Raw genomic sequence first — 20,351 nt, 5'->3', positions numbered from 1 at the left:
TAAAAATCAAGCATTATTGTCTCTCTACAAATCTTTTGACTCCCATAAAGTACTGAACTAATGGGAAACAACCAGCTTGTAGAGAAAAGTCAGATATGTGCACATGAATTATCTTATTCTATGTGCTTATAAACTAAGGAGTTTAAAAATTTGAGAAACTTTCATATATACATAAATAATATTCGACATACTTTTGTAATATTGAATTCCCTACTAATGTAAAATTTTAATCACATGTTTAGTTTTATCAAGGCAAGCAAATAAATGTCTTATTTAGTGAGATGAGTTAAATATTAATTGAATATGTAAAGTGTTTGGAATGTGTTTTAAAATAAAGTTCTTGCATACAAACTGTAACAATTTTATTATATGTCACTTCCAGGTACACAGCTCTTGACATGTTTTTATACAAACATGATATATGGAGGGAAACTTATTTCATTCTTTAAACTCAGAAATTCTGAACTGATACAAACAATCAGTTTTTTCTTGGAAGAGCTTTGCACAACTTAAAAAACAATAAAATACCTTATTTTCATGTCCTGTGTTTCAATTTTTCTCTCTTCATTCTTAATCATCAAAAGGAATTGAAAACTCACATAATAACATTAAAATATTTTTGTCAACTGAATTGCAGAATTATTCTTAAACTTTAAAAATGGAAGAACTTTTTAAGATATTCTTTATGTGTTTAGCTGCTTCAAAGAAAAGCAACTGAAGTACTGATCAGATATTTTATATTTTGTAAAGATATACATTTAAAATTAATTCTTTCTCCCTCTATCTCTCACTATATGGTGTACAAAGATGTTAATAAGAAGTTCCTGGAACAATATTGCATATGAAAATATATAGATAAAAAAACAGTATGCTCGACATAATTGGTTCCACATTTTCTCAGTTCTCAAACTTTAAATATTTTTGTATCAGTCTTTTGGCACTTTGAGAGCATAATGTTGAAATTCTTCAAAAAACCTTGTACTACTTGACAACTGTTACATAACTGATGTATATTTACTTAAAAGGATGGGACATATTAATTGGTACTCCATTGTTATCAGCTGATATTGTCATATCTACAGTCCATATGGATATTAGAGGTAAAATTGCAGATAATATTACCTATCAGATATTTCCATAACTAGTCTGTAATTGAACGAACAATTCTGCCACTTCGTTATTGTTGCTTCAAATGTAAAAGCATAATTCATTTTCCTTGTTCTGAAAAATAAATATATATACAGTTTTCAAATGAAACCAGCTGGTCACATACATGAATCAAAGAAGGGAATGAATCATTTATTTCTGTCATGATTTTTTGTAATTTCATACTGAATTAGTAAAATATCAGTTACTGGTAACAGTACTTAATTGGTATTGGTAACAAATTCATATCCATCCATTCCTATTATGTTATTAGGGTATTATTTCTCTGCACACATATCTGTATTTAAGATAGCAAAATAATTTTCTAAGTTCATCTTCAGCACTGAAAATATTAATAACTCACACGTGTATTGTATGATGAACAATTCTACAACTTACATCTATACCTATTAAAATACATGACTTGTGATTACCAACCAAATCCAAAACAAATAGTATATTACCAAACACATATTGAAGGAAAAGTGATATAGGTTAAGGTTATTAACTGTGCCCACAGAGGATTATAACATTTTAAAACAGATATAACTTATGTAAAATGCAAACAAGATCCTATTTGTTGTACTAGTCATTAAATCAATCAAATTTCTCTTACACAAGAAAACAACTTTCAAAAATAAAACAACTAAATTTCTTTAAAATGTAGGTCCCTTTGTTTCAAATAAGCATAGTTGAATGAAAGAAATTGAAGCCTCCATGAACAACTAAGAAGATAACAATTTTGTAATTGCAAAATTACCATGTATGGAAACAGTATGTTACAAGTTCAATATCAAGATTCATTTTTCTAATTTCCATTTTCATAGATTCCAAGTCAAGTAACCTTTGATTGCACAAGCAATGCATACCTAAACCTCTTAACTTGGGGCAGTGATGTATCAGACTCCATAATGAGCCATTAGTCAACTGAAGAGCACCATGAAACTTTATTTTCTCTAACTCCAGCAATGCAGTTGTGCTCTTTACTTCATATATATCATCATCAGTCAAATCACTGCAATATGCAAAATCTGCAAAGCGCAAATTGGTACAATGTATGAGAAAAAATTTTATTACACCATTCAGTAAAGACATTCCTGTGAAGCTTCCTGAACACAAGCTAACATCTTGTAAATTTGATATGAAACCAGCATTTCCAGTTAAGTTTGATGAACCAATTGTCAAATCAACATTATGAAGTAACAACTTTCTTAAACATGGGCAACTTCTCAAAATATCTTCAACAATAATTGTGGGTTGCTCAAACAAGAAACTCAAATGAAGTGTGGTAAGTTTCAAACTAAAACTTAAGAAGTCGCTAAGAATTGCCGTGTTGCACATCAAGTTGTGAATAATCAGGTCTTCGATGTTTTGCAGATTCTTTACATGTACTACATCAATAGATCTTTGGTGTTCTTCTAGACTTAGACTTAATTTCTTGAGATATGGGCACTTAACACCAATTGTTTTGAACACTTGTTCTTCACTCAAATATGGAATCTCCCTTCCATATATTTCCACCAAGTTGTTACATATCACAGATGAAATGTCATGCAATCTTACAAGTGCTTCCAATATATTATCATGCTTTACAGCAACCAAATTAGGGCCAGATACTATCAACTGGATGACTGTTGTCGTCGAAATGAGTGTCCTCTTTAAATTCACCATCCGTAATGAATGTTGTCTTACAACTGAAGATGAATCTGAACATCCATTCACTTCAGGACCAAACAAAAATTCTAAAAATCCTCTATCTGTAACATGCTGTGAATATGAAACACTCAAATACTGTACATTAGGGCACATTTTTCGAAGGAGCTGTAGTAAATAGTCTGTAGCTATATTTGGAACTTCCAAGTGTACAAGCGCTTTGTTCTGTGCTATTTGTCCACAAAGTTCACACAGTATGGCATTGGGAGGGATATAGTAACTACTAAGGCACAATTTTCTCAAGTGATACTTATCTTTCAACAGATCTGTTAACATAAGAAATTCCACCTCGGTGGTAATATCTGGTTCAATGTTTAGCACCATAATATCACCTGGAGCTATTATATGCAAGATTTTAAAATAATCACTTGTGCTTAACTTTCTTGCAAAATGATTATTGATCACATCATATACAACAGTTACTGGGAGTACACTGAACATAGTATTCCACTCACTTAGAAACACTTGAGGTAACAAGTCATTAAATTGGGTCGTTTTTTGTTTAAGAAGTAATATCACTGCTTTAACAGACATTTTGTACAAACTTTCACTTTGTTTGCGTTGAACCATTTTAAAACTGAAATAGAAAATAAATAATTGCAACAATGTAGTTTGTAAATTAAGTGCACTTAAGATTAAATATTCTAGTAAGTATACCTAAGAATTTAATAAAAGTCATGAAAATCAGTGTGCAAATACATTCCCAATGAAATTACATTAAGCAATTTTTAGTATGATTTTAGAAATAAATATGGGAAACCAGGGCAAGAGTGAACATCGGGGCAAGACAAAACATGTCATTTCCTTAGAGTTCGCAACACCACTAAACAAGTGAATAGCGAAAACTGATAAAACATCATAGATGCAGAATGATAAAGGCAACAGGAAGTTCGACCTTAACTGTGATACCTTAGGAAGGTGTCATATCATTGAAAACCGCCACCTGAGCAAATTTTCTGCAGGTAGTGTTACATCTGATACAGTGCCGGATCTACAAATCTTGGGCCCCCCCCGCAAAATATTACCAAAGGCCCCCTCTGCCTACCTTCACACACACACACACACACATTATATATATATATATATATATATTACACATATATAATGCCTGTGTGTGTAACTCTTGATCTCGTGTTGACAAACTCACATACGAGGGCCGACAGGGTGATTCAAAAGTGCGTTAACACCCCCATAAATAGTAAAGGAGTTAGGCTGGGTACGTTGGTGTGTCCAAGCGGATGTCCACCATATTAGTGGCCGCCATATTGATTTCAACTCAATTTATTTCTAAAATGGGAAGGGGGTGGTGCATATGCGCCGATTTGTTAAGAGATTTGGGGGGTAAAGCTAAGTAAAGCATAAATACTGATTTCTTTCTGTTTACAGGAAGAGGGGCAATTTTTTTTCCTTAAGGTGAAACCTAATACACTTGAATTAATCTTTGAAAAATAGTAATTGCAATAACTGTATTTGACAACAAAACAAATATATCAGGGTACATCGAACTTTATTAGCTGGACAAAAAATTCACTGCACTACTGTGATTATGTAATTATACAACATAATACTTTACATGGAACTTTTGACTGAGAATTTTTTATCATATTCTGTTTATAATACTTAATCTTACAATCTATTATAGGAGTGTAATATCTTCACACATATTTACATAAAAAAGGAAGGCCCAAGATAAAATTTTCATCTAAGCGAGGCCGATTTTTGACTCTTCCGAAGAGAAACAAAGGCGTCTATTTTGCAATGGACTGGCTAATTCAAGAGCAAGAAGACTGCAGTATTCCCATGCTTCTTCCTCTATTCTCGCACATATTCATTCATAATATGCCATGCGTTTTCCTTAATTCATTGTAGGTTTGAAAAAGGAAATGCTGAAATAGTAAACCCATAAGCACAAGAAAGACACTCAAACCGAGTGATAGTTCCACATTATTGATTCTGCCCATTTCAGAGCAGAATCCTGCGAAATTTCCCATCTGTTGTGTGTGAAGTTTCTGTGTGCAAAAGTTATGTAATATGTTGGAAGATATGCATTGGGCCCCTTATAAGGGGGTTAAACGAGAACTGGATGGGCCCGGGCCCCTCCCTTCTGGTTTCGACAGCGGTGGTGATGTGATATACATATATGACACTATTTTCTCATGAAATTGTAGCCTGATTTGATGTAAAGTCAGAATTTTTCCAGCTTTGTCCCCGCAAAAAGCACCTGTGATATTGTATTTGTTTCTGTACCTCTGAGTAACTACGTTTATTTTTTATATGCACATATACGAACACTCTACTATGTCAATGGCTGAGGGGCCCCCCTAAAGGCTTACTTTTCTCCAGGTCCCCTGCACTGCGGGATTTTGCACGTTGTAGATCCGGCACTGATCTGATAGCATTGTAAAAAAAATTAGTTGAAGGTTGTAAATTTTCGTCCAAAGGGCATCATTCCTAAGTATTACTTTGACATAGTTTGGAAAAAGAACACATTACCAGCCGAGAGCTGGCAGTCACGATTGTAAGGATGGCAATGCTGGGGCAAGAGAGCATGGGGCAAGAAGGAACATGCACTCTTGCCCATCCTCTAGAGATTTTTAGCTATTTCTTCACTTCCTGCCCTACAGCAGTCTAACACAAAGCGAGGGGTAAAATCAACTGTTCTTACAGCATCACCACATAAAAATGTGCTTGTAGAAAGAGCAAGGAAAATAAAATGTGCCAGCCGACCCAATAGAAATTCATCATTGGAGCCAGAAGTGCCAGGTAAACAATCCAACAAAATACCTTTGTTTCATGGATCTGATAATGAAACCTCTTCTATGCAAGTGAATGAAACAACACCTGATACCTCTAAAAACATTCATAATAAACCTTGCCAGCTCCCGAAGGTGAAATGTGTGGGTTCACTGTGAAATTTGCCAGAAGTGGTCGCACGCGTGGTGCTCAAACTTGATCCTTCACAGCCTCTGCATGTGTTCGACTACAAAAGATATATATCTGTATTCCATTGCTACTTGCAGCTTCATTTTTACATCTGCTCATGTTTATACTTTTAAGTACATTATGAAGATCAGAGCCACCACAAGTTACATTCCAATTATTTCATTGACAATAAATAATGATCACATATCAATTTTTCTTTAAAATGCATGTAGTATGTTCCAAATACAGTACTTGAGCTCATTGTAATGTAATATGTTTAGTATTTCATTAAACGTCTAATGTTTACTTGTGCGTTCCTTCTTGCCCCACCCACTGGGGCAAGAGTGAATTTTTGCAGAGTTTGGAAATATTCCCTGTAGCACATTTGTAGTTTGTCTAATTTCATCAGTGTGTCATTACTATGATACTAGAAACTTGTACTTTTCATGTCCTACAATTGTAATCTCTTTACTCTACATGTTTAACTTATACAGGTAATTCATCATCCAAAACTACGTGTTCACTCTTGCCCTAATTTCCCATACACACATTCACACATACATGCACAAATGATATGTAATGTTCATTCACACATCACATTGTAAGACACACACTTATGGTGTATTGTTTTTGTCAGTGTAGTACTATGTTTTCACAACAAACATAAACTTAGAACTTTTGATAACCTGGAGCCGAATACTTTCCTCTGTAGATATGTCACATTTTTGTCACTTTTCTGCCACTTTTGGTTATTTGTGATGATGAGAATGAGTGTTGATTAACCCTTTCTGGATGAGCGATGGGCATAGCTCATCATACAATTACTGTCCAATAAGACAGGCGATGAGCATTTTCACTATAAAATTCAATTATGAATGAACAATGGGTTATAATTGCACTGTGTCTCTTGTGCACATGTGTTATAAGCACTTCTTTCAAATTCCAACTGCTATGCCCTGTACCAGTTACCTGTAGACCAGGCGAACGAGAGCAAGTCTCTGTAGTAGTGACAGCTCGACCAATGAGGAGTGAGAGAAACGAGATTGCATAATGGGCCTGGAGTTACCCAATTTCCCTGCTTCGCTCTGTAAGCGTTCCAAACTTTTGAAAGCGACAATACCATACGCACATGGCAAACGGACCGTATTTTTGTCTCCAGGTTTGTACGCTTGGTTTAAGAATTTCTTCGGGAAATATTAGGGATAAAACTGCAAGTGCAAATTTTGATAAGCCGTACATTTAGCATACGGACTAAGGTCTGGACTGAACATCCATACATGCCATGAAATTTCCGTACATGTACAGTCAGGACCATACGGTTGGCAACGCTGCACTTTCACCACTCGATTTCCCTCCTCTTCTTCTGCATCTATGTGCAGTCCTGCTCCACAGTTAGCTGGGACAGGGTTTAGCTGTCACATTTACTTGTATTCATGTTGAATTAGGTGAATAATTTATATGCACATTCTGGAAATATATAATGAGGATTTTGCTTTGAATTTCACATTTAGTGGCCATTTCGATAAGAAGTCTTTAGGTTATTTTCATTAATAAATTCCATAATACCTTATGAATATATGTTTTCAGTAACTTTTATTCAAAGTTATAATGTTTATACTTTAATTTTTTTTACAGAAAAATGATTACAAATGTGAATAAATTTATGTAAAATGTAACATATTATATATCTGTGGAAAGAGAACATGTAAATATTCTATGATTTTTTTTTAAACCAGAGAAAAACCATCTCTTGGGAAAATCTCTATATTTTCAGACTCATCCAGGACAGTTATTCTGCCGTTGCGGAAATCAACTGAGGACTAAAAGTGGTAAACGTTGTAAGTGCCAAAAGCGAAAGTGATGGGAAATTGCATCGTTCAGCACATCAGCCCATACGAACGTTCACGCTAGTGCCTTTTCACACGCCCTTTGATCTACTTAGAGGGCTACCAGCCACTTTTCACGTTTACCACATTATCAAGCCTGGCACATTTCACAGTTTAAAGTGGAAATTGGTGTTTGAATTCTTGTGGCACTTACAGTGTTTACCAATTTTAGTCTTCAACTGTTACTGACGTGATTGTAAAGTGGAAACATGAAGGAGCAACCACAATAAAATCACGACCAGGTAGGCTGCATATAACCAGGACCAACAAATGCTGAAAAGAGTGATTCGTGAAAATGCCAGTGATTGTTGGAGACAATCGCCTATGAGTTCCACACTGCTACTAACAGTACAGTTAGCACCATGGCTGTGCACTGGAATCTAAGAGTAATAAGATTTCATTGCTGAGCAACTGCCTATCAAGCAAAAATATCTGGTATTAATGATAAGCGCCACCTAAAATGGTGCTTCTCATTGTCACTGGACAATGGAGCATTGGAAAGATGTGATTTGGAGTGATGAATCACTATATCATGAGGTGGTCAGATGGTAGGCTGTGGACCAAAAAAGATATCTACCTTCATGTGTAGTGCCTACAGTAAAGATTGGAGGAGGTGGTATTATGGTGTGGTGATGTTTTACCAGGAATGGACTTGACACTCTTGTAACACTGCATAGCACTCTCAATGTGGCATTTCACAAGGACATTTTGACATTTTGTATATTTCCTCTAGTGAAGAAAGAGTTCGGGTGATGCCAACTGTTTAAACCGGCATGACATCGCTCAGGGGTGCCCATCCTTTCCAAGGCCAATGGCACATCCCTACCAAAATCATGTCATGCATCCCCCCCCCAAATCATATCAAATAATCCACACAAAATATTTAATTACGACAGCGTGTCTATCGAAAGTAACTTTTTCTTAGCTTTACTGAACACTATATTTGATCTGTCAATCCTCCCTAAACAGGGGTGCCCATCACTTAAGATCGCCCCTAAAATCATTTATCAAAAATCCCCCAAAATAGCTTGGATGAATACGTAATAATTGATGCCTATTCGAATGTTAAACTGTCCATATTTTTTTATTGTTCGATTTTCGAAAAAAAAAATTAAAGTTAGCACATTGATTGGTTAAATGTATTCAATTAAATTATGTAAGTATTCATATAAATAGTGTTCTCTCAGCAAGGCGACAAACACGCACTCTCATAACACATCATTGCAAGCGAAGCGAGTAAGAAAATTTTTACATCCATTTCTTTGCAGGCTTTCAAGAATATTAATTTAATAGGGTTTCAATACTTTCTTAGGATTTCAAGATATTTAATCTTTTCCAGCTTCTCTTTTTGCACCTTCAGGGCCGAAAACATGTGGATACCATATCGCTAAATACAGTCTCCAAAATACAATGTTCAAACTCTCTCTCTACTACAGAAAACCCTTGACAATCTAAGATTTAACATTTATCAAGAGCTTTCTATTTCCCCCTTTAAATTTAATACTCAATCCTACCACAACAAAAATTTCCATGCCAATTTTGGAGTTACTGCTGATATTGAAGAGTGGATATGCCTCCTCCAAAAAATAAATTCTCAGTCTCAACACCTGAATTTCTGCAACACAGTCTAAGACAATAGTAATAAACAAGAATTGGATACCCCCTCAATTTAATGCTCAATCCCCCTCTAACTAAAATACCCCCCATAATCTAAGACCTAGAGTTGGATACTGTCTGCCCCAAAGTTTAATTGACACGTGGGTTCTTGAGGGGGATTCTGAATTATTTGAAGATAAAATATCTCCCCAAAAAATCAAAATGGTCAGCCTGCACCAAAATCCCCCTACCCCTATGGGCATCCCTGACAATGCTGCCTAGCCTAGTCAAAGTGGGGATTGTGTGTGAATAGTTTGTGGACAATGGGATTCCTCAAATGGACTGGCCTTCCCAGAGTCCAGATCTGAACACCATAGAACATCTATGGAATGAATTAGAATGTTCACTTTGCTCCAGACCCCAATATCACACATCACTAACTGCTTTGGCTACATATATTCAGGAAGAATGGGCTGCCTTTGTTCCAGAAATATTTGGATGCATAGTGGCAATTCTCTCAGGGAGGATGCAGGCTGTGATCATGTCATGGGGAAAGTGTGATTATGCTTTCAGGTAGGTGTCTGGATACTTTGATCTGAAAGTGTATTTCATTGTGGCAAAGAGCCATTTTCCAAATTCTTGTAATTAGAAAGCAATTCCACGAATGATTGTGCAATCATTTCAACAGGCTCCTTAGTAACCTTTCTTGTTACTTGAACTGCTGTTGACCTCAAAGGTGTTTCAAAGGGTGAATTGGACCCCAACACCAAAACAAGGTGAAGTCCATCAACGTGCAAGTTCTCCCCTCTTAGAACATTCCTTATCACCTCAATGTGACACATGTTCTTTTCCTGGAACCATGGGTGTAAGAATTTCCTGACACTTTTCTCTTGTCAGCGCTACTCCTTGCATAAATTTCTGTGCTGGAGCACTATTTTCTTGATTGTTTTGGGAATTTGTGATGTGGTTGTTGGACTAATTACTTTATAGCTTTTTACATATATGCATATATACACACACACACAGTGCTTTTTTTTCTGGTAGTATGCAACAATATGCCATGCTGGCCCTTTCTTATAGTTGAGAATCAAACTAATAACATTTCATTTTAATGAAAGAAATGTGTGTGTGTGTGTGTAAATACAGGGAATCATGATCACTGAAGAACATACCAAAATATATTGAGTAATTTTTATGATGAACACAGTAAAAATCCTAACAATTTCAATTTCAACAATTACAAAAAGTTATCCACAATTTTAAATGCTATCTTGTCATCTGCTACATAAGCTAGTCTTGGGCTTGGTGTTATTTTATAGCTCACATAATAGGCTTTCTTTTAGTGACAAGTCTTGAAGCTTTCCTGGCAATGAATGATGAAAAGATTCTCTTCAGCTATCAACCAGGTGAGCTGTGGAATAGATTCCAAGCATTCGACAATTTATGTCACTCTCATCTTCAAGGTAGAAGTGCAGTCCTGAGCATCAACTTGGTGTATATATGTTCTTTTAGTAGTTTGTGTCAAGAAGAAGAAATGAGTATTTTCCAAACAAGAAAGAAAATTATATTTTTTTAAATCTACATTGTCAAAATTTTCAGAGATTCTCCAATATTTGTAATTTTCCATGCATACAGTGTGAACTTTAAAGTGAGATCTCAATTGGATCTTACTTAACCTGTATTTACAAGATGTCTACAGAAGTTATGTGCAAAATTCTTTAAGTTTTTTTTTCCATGGTGGATTTGAAATAAATCATTGCATTAAACACTGGTCACAACAAATGTGAACAAGACCTTGATATACAACAAAAATGTAGATTATAAAGTCCAAAGCTGCATGGAGGCACTTGATACATACAGGACAAGACACAAATCCTACTATTTGAATAGTTTCCAAAAAAGACATCCCTTATGCCCTGGTTTATTTATCATACTTAGGGTTACCAGATCGCTGTAAGGGAAATGTAGGATATGCTGTCCCAAAATGTAGGACATTAAGTCAAAATGTAGGACACAAAATATTCTCAATAAATACATATTTCTATAGAACAAGTTAGAAAGTAGTTGAAAAATGACACTTTTCAGTTAAAAAAAATGAATTCTTAATGAATTTTTAAATGCCAAATTTCAAAACTTGCAATCATATTCATCAATGCACCTCTTACTACATGATTTAAGTGGTACTTCTCAGAGAAGACAATTTTTATCAAAATTTCAAGTTTAGTCAAACTATATTTATGTTAGAGTGGACAGTCAAACTCTCTGAAATTATAGGGACCAGTACCAAACATTTTACAGACTTTATGAAAAAATAATTTCTCTTGTGAGAGTGTTGTGTTGATGGTAATGAAAGTACTCTCTCAACATTTGAATTATGACCTGTAATGGCAAACAAATATTCAGCAAGTACCGTAATTTAAAATGGTTCCAGACGTTTCATCTTGGGTAGTTTTTAGTTCAATAACAGGGTGTCTACCAAAATAACACATCCAGAATTCTTGACTTTTTCTGGACTTTTTCGTCTTTCTTAACGTTTATTTATTTGACCCCTACTTAGGTAAAGTTGGAAATCAGTAATTAAGAAAATAAATATTTATTTAATGAAAACCCCTACCAAAGATAAGATAAAAACTGAAGCTGAATTTAAGAAGAGAATTAGATCTGTTTTCTCATATTAATGCACATCCTGAACTGTTTTTGACAGACAAGCGAGGCTTAGGCATCTGGACTCACAGCCAGTATAATCTTATGTGGAGCTTGTGTCGGTTGTCCCTATATGTTTGTGACTGTCCCTTCATCCATCTTATCTTACCACCATTCATCCTCATCTTCGCGATTAGCCAAAGGGACAGAAAAAAGTGAAGTGAAATAAACTAAATCAACCAACCAGTCATTATGATAGCAAAAATTCTTGACCACAAGAATAATTTATTCCCATTTTATTGACTTCTTGACCTACTTGTTGATTTCTTTACTTTTCTTGACTTCCATAACTTTCTTGACTGGCAGACACCCTGTAAAACTTTGTTCTCTATACCCCTGCTTTACATGACAAACTAGGATCCCCCTGATAGCATGGTTGTATATCAGTAGCAAAGCATAGTCTTACAAAGGAGGCAAGCCATGTTTGAATGCAACAAAACATGTAGTACAATGGCATGCCAAAGGGGGCGAGGGGAAGGGAGTATTCAAGATTTATACCCTCATTGGCCCGGTCGCTGCATTTGTAAAAATATCATAATGAAGTGGCGGTACTAAAAATAAACCATATGATCCGCAAAGGTCACATTTACTTTCAAAATTCCAGGTAACTTTATTCATACGGTAGTAAACGTCTTACGTATGTTAACTTTCTGCATGCGACTAAAGGGGTACGGAATTTCTTATTTATTTATTAGTACCTTTATTTGTTCATTATTTTTTAATGTTGCCAAACAGTGACCAAACGATGCCTCACTTTCATTGTGTCCCCGGAATGCTAACTCTTGAGTACCAAGAAATGTTGTTACACTTACAAGAAACTTCAAAATATCGCGATTTTGATGAACTACTTTGTTATGCTGTTCATTGTCACTAATCTGTGGTGATCCAGAGCAAAATCCACACGAGTTTGTCTGAATTATTTCAGAGTTAAAAATTCTCTTATGTGAGATTCTGCCTTTTCATGTCTCTGTAATGCATTGTGCATGTTATTCAGATGACAATATCCTGTACTTGACCACACAGACTTCGTCTTGTCCACGGCAAACAATATGCATGGCCAGCAATACAACTCGTTGTGTTCTTCACAACCTGCTAGACAAATAAACTTTTCATACAAATTACTTTGGAAATGTGGCACTAAGTCCTTTGGGCTAACTTGATTGAAGTCTGGTAAATCCGGTGTTGTTTGTCCCCCTACCACGATTTTTATTTTCACACTTATCTCTCTCTCTCTTGAGCTAAATGAAGCAATTTTCAATCGCACTTCATTGTATCAACCATTCCTAAATATGCATTTATTTCAACAAATTCACAGCACAAAACACGAAGCAACAAACACTCTTTCTCCCACACTCTATCCACAACTGCAAATGCAAGCAAGCATCCACACAAGATCAGTTTGAAAATCTCTGAAACAACAGAAAGTGATGTCAACCTATTTTCTTAATTTTATCCCTCATGAAGGAAAGATATATCAGTTTGGTGATAGAAATTACGTGGTTGAATCAGAATCATTACAGCTGAAAGAGTATAATAATAACACTTAAGTAATAAAGTGTCATACAGTGGCATGCCCAGGGGGAAGGGGATTGGTGGGAGACACAACCCCCCTTCGGCCCAATATTCCTAAGAAAAGGAACGTCAAAGGCAGGAAAATATGACAAAATGAGGACTGACTACTAAAAAAAATCTCGATGACGCAGTGGTAACATCAAGGGGTCCCAGAATCGATACTCTGTGGAGGCACATAGTGGTTCAGATCCCACTTTAACTGTAGGTCCAGTCCCGATTAGCCTTATTGTGCATAAAGTGGACTTACAACATGAACTCAGCAACAAAAATTAAACTTAAAACATGTTCTTGTGTTCATAATGTGCACAATGTATACGATTTACTTCTGTGCTGTGTCCTACAAATATCAGTAGATAGTTCTTTTTCAGATAGCTTTATTTTCACTCCAAGTTTTATTCAAAGCCATCAAATTGTTGAATATGGTTGTAAAATTTGTGAAACAGCTCACTTGAATTACTGTGTAAATAATTTGGCAGTAACAAACACTGGTAACGGTCAACACTTCTGACTTAATTTGAGCTGGACCAACCAGGATGTAGGGTGCAGACCAAGGTCAGTCGAATCTTCCCTCCCTCCCTGGGGAAACTTTTCACGGTGACGTAGACATTCCACTTCCTGGAAACACAAACGCTCATCCTTTGCCATCTTGCCCCAACTCCCAATGTCAATTTTTTTATGCGTTTTACAATTTGCGAAATCTAAAATAATTTGTATTATAAAATGATATATATGGAATTTAGAACAGTGATAATAACTTCTTTTAGTTATTTTATGACTAAGAATTATAATTATATATGCTATCTTGTTTACGTGTTCATGAAGACAAATATTCGTTACTAGTTTTTGCTGGCAATGTATCCTTAAATGATATTCGAATAATGCAAGCAGTGCTTGCATTGCTTGTACTATTTGGTCTAGGAATTAATTTGTGTGCCTGGACAAGAGATGGCGTAATGAGCGTATTGTCCCACAGTTCCGTGTATCCACACATGTGTTGAAAATTCCTGTCAGTGCGCATCGTTTGTAGTATAGGGCAGTTGATTGACGTGTCAACAACAGCATTTTGTAGTCAACTGAACATGGCGCAGTTCGTGCCAGATAAAGTGTTTTTGCGGGGTGTTCTGCTTCATTACTTTAACATGCAGAAAAGTGCTACCGAAAGTCATCGTATGTTGGTGGAAGTGTATGGTGACCATGCTCTAGCTGAGTGAACATGTCAGAAGTGGTTTGCACGGTTTAGAAGTGATGATTTTGGCCTGGAAGACCAAGAGCGAGCTGGACAGCCAAAAAAAAAATTGAAGACGAAGAATTGAGAGCATTGCTCAATCAGGATTCGTGTCAAACGCAGGAAGAACTTGCAGAAGCATTAGGCGTTGATCAAACAACAGTTTCCAAACGCCTCAAAGCCATGGGAATGATTCAAAAGATGTCACATTGGGTCCCACATGAATTGAAAGACACGAGACGTTGAAAGACGAAAAACCATTTGCGAATTGCTGCTTCAAAGACAGAAAAGAAAGGGGTTTTTGCATTGCATTGTTACTGGCGATGAGAAGTGGATCCATTACGAGAACCCGAAACGAAAAAAGGCCTGGGTAAAGCCAGGTGAACCAGGTCCATCACAACCGAAATGAGATATTCACTGTGCAAAGGTTATGCTGTGCATATGGTGGGATATGAAAGGTGTGGTGTACTATGAGCTTCTGCAACCAGGTGAAACTATTAATGGAGAACGTTATCAACGACAATTAATGCATTTGAAGCAAGCTCTGGCCAGGAAACGACCAGAATGGGAGAACAGACATGATAAACTTATTTTTCAACATGATAACGCTCACCCACATGTTGCAAAACCGGTCAAAACCTATTTAGAAAATGTTGGATGGGAAGTTTTACCCCACCCGCCGTATTCACCAGACGTTGTTCCTTCGGACTACTACTTGTTCGATTGCATGAATAACGATTTGATTGGACAGCGGTTCACTTCTTCAGAAGATATCGAAAAATGGGTCTCTGATTGGATCGCTTCAAAGGATGAGGACTTCTTTCGCCACGGAATCCGTAACTTGCCGTAACTTGCCTGACAGATGGGCGAAAGTGGTGGCTTGCGATGGACAATATTTTTCTTAAGGTATTTATGTATTTTGTGTTTGAACTACAGCTTCAATGTGTGCATAACAACCGCACAAATTAATTCCTAGACCAAATATATCTTCGCCTCTGTTGTATACTGTTGCCTTGTAATCAAGAGGTTCAAATTCAGTGTGGGCACATCATATGTAAGGTTCTGATTCCAATTTAAATATTAGGTCCAGTCCCAAATAGTCTATCTGAGCATAAAGTGGACTTAAACTTTGAATTGAAACAAATTGTGTATCAGACTAACAGTTTTTATACAAGCACAGTGTCATCAATAGGTTCAGAAAAGTACAACTGTAATAGGGCAACAACAAGTGGGTGAAAGGTCCATAAAGAATTTAACAGAAGAGTTTCACTAAAATCTGAAACTAGGCCATGGTGGTTTAGTTTAGTCAGTAGGGTGTCTGATTGCCATGCAGGAGACCCAGGTTCGATTCCCAGGGTGGGTGACATAAGGTCTGGCCTAGTCCCCACATAAAGCAGAACTGGGACTCACCCAGCCTCAAATCAGTGGGTACCTGGAGGCAACCCTGTGAGGTAAAGGTGGCCGAAGCATGGTGCTGATCACATCACCAAGATCAAGAATGTGTGGGGCCCTAGCCCCAGATCCCCTACATGTGCTTTCATGGCATAGTGCTATATACACGGGGAACTTTACCTTTGGTACAGAATCTGAAACATCTTTATATCTTGACTTGACACACATTAATGCTTATACAGGGTCTGGCAATATATATCCACCACTTTCAAAGTTTGGTATTCCATATGGCCCCGCAGTAGGGATGAAACTGAGCATGCTAGGTAAGAAAGAAAGAAAGAAAGAAAGAGAGAGAGAGAGAGAGAGAGAGAGAGAGAGAGAGAGAGAGAGATGCCATTTCTGTAGCAATGGAACATTGGACCACTGAACACCCTGCTTTGGGAAGAGGCGTATTTCATTCTATGGTAGCTGTGCAGCATAAATTTTGACAGCAATTTAACATTGGAGCCAAAACGACACACAATACGAAGGTAGGTAGTTGATGTGATTTTCAGAAAATAAGATGAAGTTAACAGTATTGTGTTATTGAGTTACAAATCGTTGTCGGTCTATCAATTACCACAATCTTGCTTTACATTAGCTATTTTTGTTACTATTGTAAATATATCAAAATGGTAGATGCATATTGCTGGACCCTATATTTTACAGATTGAGTTTAACTATCGTTCACAAATAGTGGGACTGCCACTACATAAAATACACTCAACAGACTTCAAGAAGGCTGTTCTATGTGTTCTGCAGGAGAGTTCCAATCAGGCACAGGTGTAAGTTTTGTCTAACTAAATAATTATTATATGCCCAAAACACAGTTTACTAGTCCATGACCTAGCCTTACTGTGCATAAAGTGGACTTAAACACCAAATCAATCAATCAAAACTAGTCCATGACCATATTAATAATAATAGAATAACTATCCTATTCTTCTAGTAGTGCTCCAAGGAAGTTCTTCTTTAAGGTTACTTTAAAGACATATTCTACAGGGTGAAAAATATTGTATCTTGCTGAGCTACATGTAGAGGTCTTCTGATCACATGGACATAAATTTTAACAGTTGCCAGACATTGTAAATATTTTTGTCAGTCCTTATCTATCCATATACATACAACAGGAAGCATATACTTCATTTATAAAAATTCTGTATGATTTTCCTTCCATTACAATTTCCCTTAACCAACTTAAAAATAGAAAAACACTAATCTCTGATTGTTGATTTGGTTGATTTAGTGTTTTTAAGTCTACTTTATGCACAGTGAGGCTAATCGGGACTGGACCTACAGTTTAAAGTGGAATCCGAATCACTATGTGCCTCCACCGGGTATCAAACCCAGGACCCCTTGATTACAAGGGCGACAACGCTACCACTGCACCATCGGGGAGGCCCATACTAATTTCTTATTGTTGAAAAAGCATTTGCTCTTGAAGTGTTTGAGTCATCTTGGTTCAACTATAAATACAATTATAAATATTTATATTTCTATTAAATAAAAATAGTAATAACATTACTAACCTTCACATAAATTAGTTGTTTGTATAATGTTAAGTTTTGTAACTTTCATGTGTGCATGGGCTTACTCAATTTCCAATCAACTTTAATTTGCATTGTGTTCATTTATTAAAGTATGAAATTATATTTATGTTTTAATTCAAATTAATTTTTATTTGTCATCAATGGAATGTATAGAGCTTGGTTGTTAGATTGGCATTGTTATGCTAGTGTTGTTCATGCATGTATAATGTTAGTGCGACATAAAGAGCCAATTACAATTACTTAGGAGTGTGGTAATTCTACTTGGATAAATTTTACAATTTCACAGTTACTTTCAAAGTTAAGTTTCATAGAGACTACATGTATCTGTTCAAGACAGGCTATTTCTTTCTGAAATCTGAAGCGCAAATTGTTAGCTGGGGAATGTTTGCTTGAGCCTTTGGGGATAACTTGGGGGATGCTCCTATGTTTTAACATAGGGACAGATAGAAGGAATGCTTTACACATTTTTTTTAGCTGGGGAATACCGTTCCCTTGCATCCCATTCCCCTTTAAGCATTGCTGGTAATAGGAAATACACAGAAGCAAAGTTTAAGCCCATTATCTGTTCATGGAAGTGGCCCTTCAGTTTGAAGTGGGGCCTAAACCACTGGACTGTGTTTCCACCAGGAATCAACCCAGCTTCCTTTGATTTTAAAGGCAAATTTCAAGTCCTCCTTAGGTATGCACAGATATGCTAATCAAGACTGAACCTACAAACCCAGGATCCCTTGAGGATGATGATACATTTTTAATCACTACACAAGCAGAGATCTGTGCAACATACAAGTTTCTTCATATCACTAATGATGTATGGAATTAACCCTATGCTTTTCAGAGCTAATCAAAAACATTTCAGCAGGCTGATATTCAGAGAGTACAGTACATAATACTCCTTCTTATTCTTTAAAAACTACAAAATAACATTTCATCTCAAATATCTACTTATATTATCATGCAAAACTATAATATTATTGCTCATTTCAATATAATCTGTAAAAAGATTTCCATCCATACAGCACCACTGTTACAAACTTTGATCTCAACTGGCTACAATCTCTCTATTGTATCAGAAACATTAAAATTTAACATATTCCTAATATTATTTGCATACATATAACAAAGTGTAATCCAGATTTTACATTCCTGAAATTAACATTTTCCAACATTATGAATGTTCCTGAACTTTAAATTTCCTACATTATAAGTATTTTATCCATAGGCTCCTTTAAAATATATAATTAAACTTCTTAGAACAATCACATAAAAAGCTAGTGCAGAAATACATATATAATATATTAATAATTTAATATTCAGAACAAAAAGTGGCATACAAGATATTATATATGAAAACAAATGCATGAGAAAAGGTAAAATATAGGATCCTCGATCAGTGTAATTAAAGAAATTATAAATTGCAATAACAAAAATCTCATTTTCACTATCCTAAGACCCTGTAGCAGAGCATTCCAATGTGAAGATTTAATTGTTCGTTACTTAGCACTATAGAGTAGAATTTATGATTATGTGTTCCTGGATTTTACATTTTCCCACATTATAAATTTAACTTTTCTGGGTCCAATTTAATAAAATATTCAAATTAGTTCCCAGATTTTATATTTTAGTCACAATCCCGTGGAGAAAGTGTAATGGAGATTTCAGTGTATTTTTTCTGTTAATTGAAACAAAGGATAAAATAAGAAAGCTGAAAAAAGAGTATATTCCACAATGTGTTGTACTCTGGACAATTATTAAGCAAAATTTTGTACTAAAAATTCTTGCAAATGACTGATTCCTGTATGTGACATATTGCTTATAATCTATCTAAGAATGAGGATGGGAAGACAGCATGTAACCTTGCTGGAGATGAAGATGATTGTATTTCAACACACAGTTTTCCAAACGCAAGACTGTTACCCACATCATTCCCTTCATTAATTTGTTTTGGTGATTGAGAGTGTGAATACAAATTACTAAATAGTTTTAGAAGTAAAGTGTGTCTGTTATGTAATGTTAGAGTAAACTGGCGATAGTGAAGTGAAAAAATTGCATATACACTTAAATTAATTATTTACATACAGTACATGAGAATCAATAAGAAAGATCATGGATTTCAATATAATAAAGATGCAGACTCCTATATAATTCTTTCATTGCAACTTTTTCTTTTACAAACTACTTGCATCAAGATTTCAATAGTGGCTGTTTGCAAAAAAACATTGCGCCTATTAGATTATTGCACTTCAAAACTATACAACTACTTGCTAAATGTGTTCCACTATTTTAAACTTAATCTCTTATAAATAAACTATTAACTATATTTCGTAAATAATAAATAGTAAAGTTTTTATTCATGTAACTTCAATAGGTTTACCTTTTTCACACATGTTTGATTAGGAAGGTAACAGGTTCACATCAACAACAATTTTATCTATTTCTCTTAGTTCCTTACTTTGCTTTAGCATATCAACCTATGATCATAGTAACCAAATCTGGCCTCATTGATTTCAATAAAATTTGCGCAAGCATTGTTAAACAATTAAAAAGTTAGAAATAGAATTTCAAGTATATAGTTCAAAATATTTATAAATATTACTACCTAGTCTGGCC

At 35.5% G+C, this 20,351-nt stretch overlaps 1 protein-coding gene across 4 annotated transcripts in view; it reads right to left on the bottom strand.

Moving 5' to 3' along the window:
* Positions 1–20,351, bottom strand: part of LOC145984086 (uncharacterized) — a 129,974-nt gene that overhangs the window by 52,692 nt on the left and 56,931 nt on the right. For 2 of the 4 annotated variants that reach the window (XM_083117489.1, XM_083117490.1), the window contains one exon: positions 454–3,436. The exons of the other annotated variants lie outside the window; for them this stretch is intronic. In XM_083117489.1, coding sequence (XP_082973615.1) covers positions 1,903–3,429 — 1,527 coding nt within the window. In that variant the 5' untranslated portion in view covers positions 3,430–3,436 and the 3' untranslated portion in view covers positions 454–1,902. Of the gene's footprint in view, positions 1–453; positions 3,437–20,351 lie in introns of those variants that run through there. 4 annotated transcript variants of the gene reach the window in all.

This window comes from Lepisma saccharinum, chromosome 2 (genome assembly GCF_977018435.1).
Source record: "Lepisma saccharinum chromosome 2, izLepSacc3.1, whole genome shotgun sequence".
Lineage (NCBI taxonomy): Eukaryota > Metazoa > Arthropoda > Insecta > Zygentoma > Lepismatidae > Lepisma > Lepisma saccharinum.
This window is presented reverse-complemented; position numbering and strand designations above follow the sequence as displayed.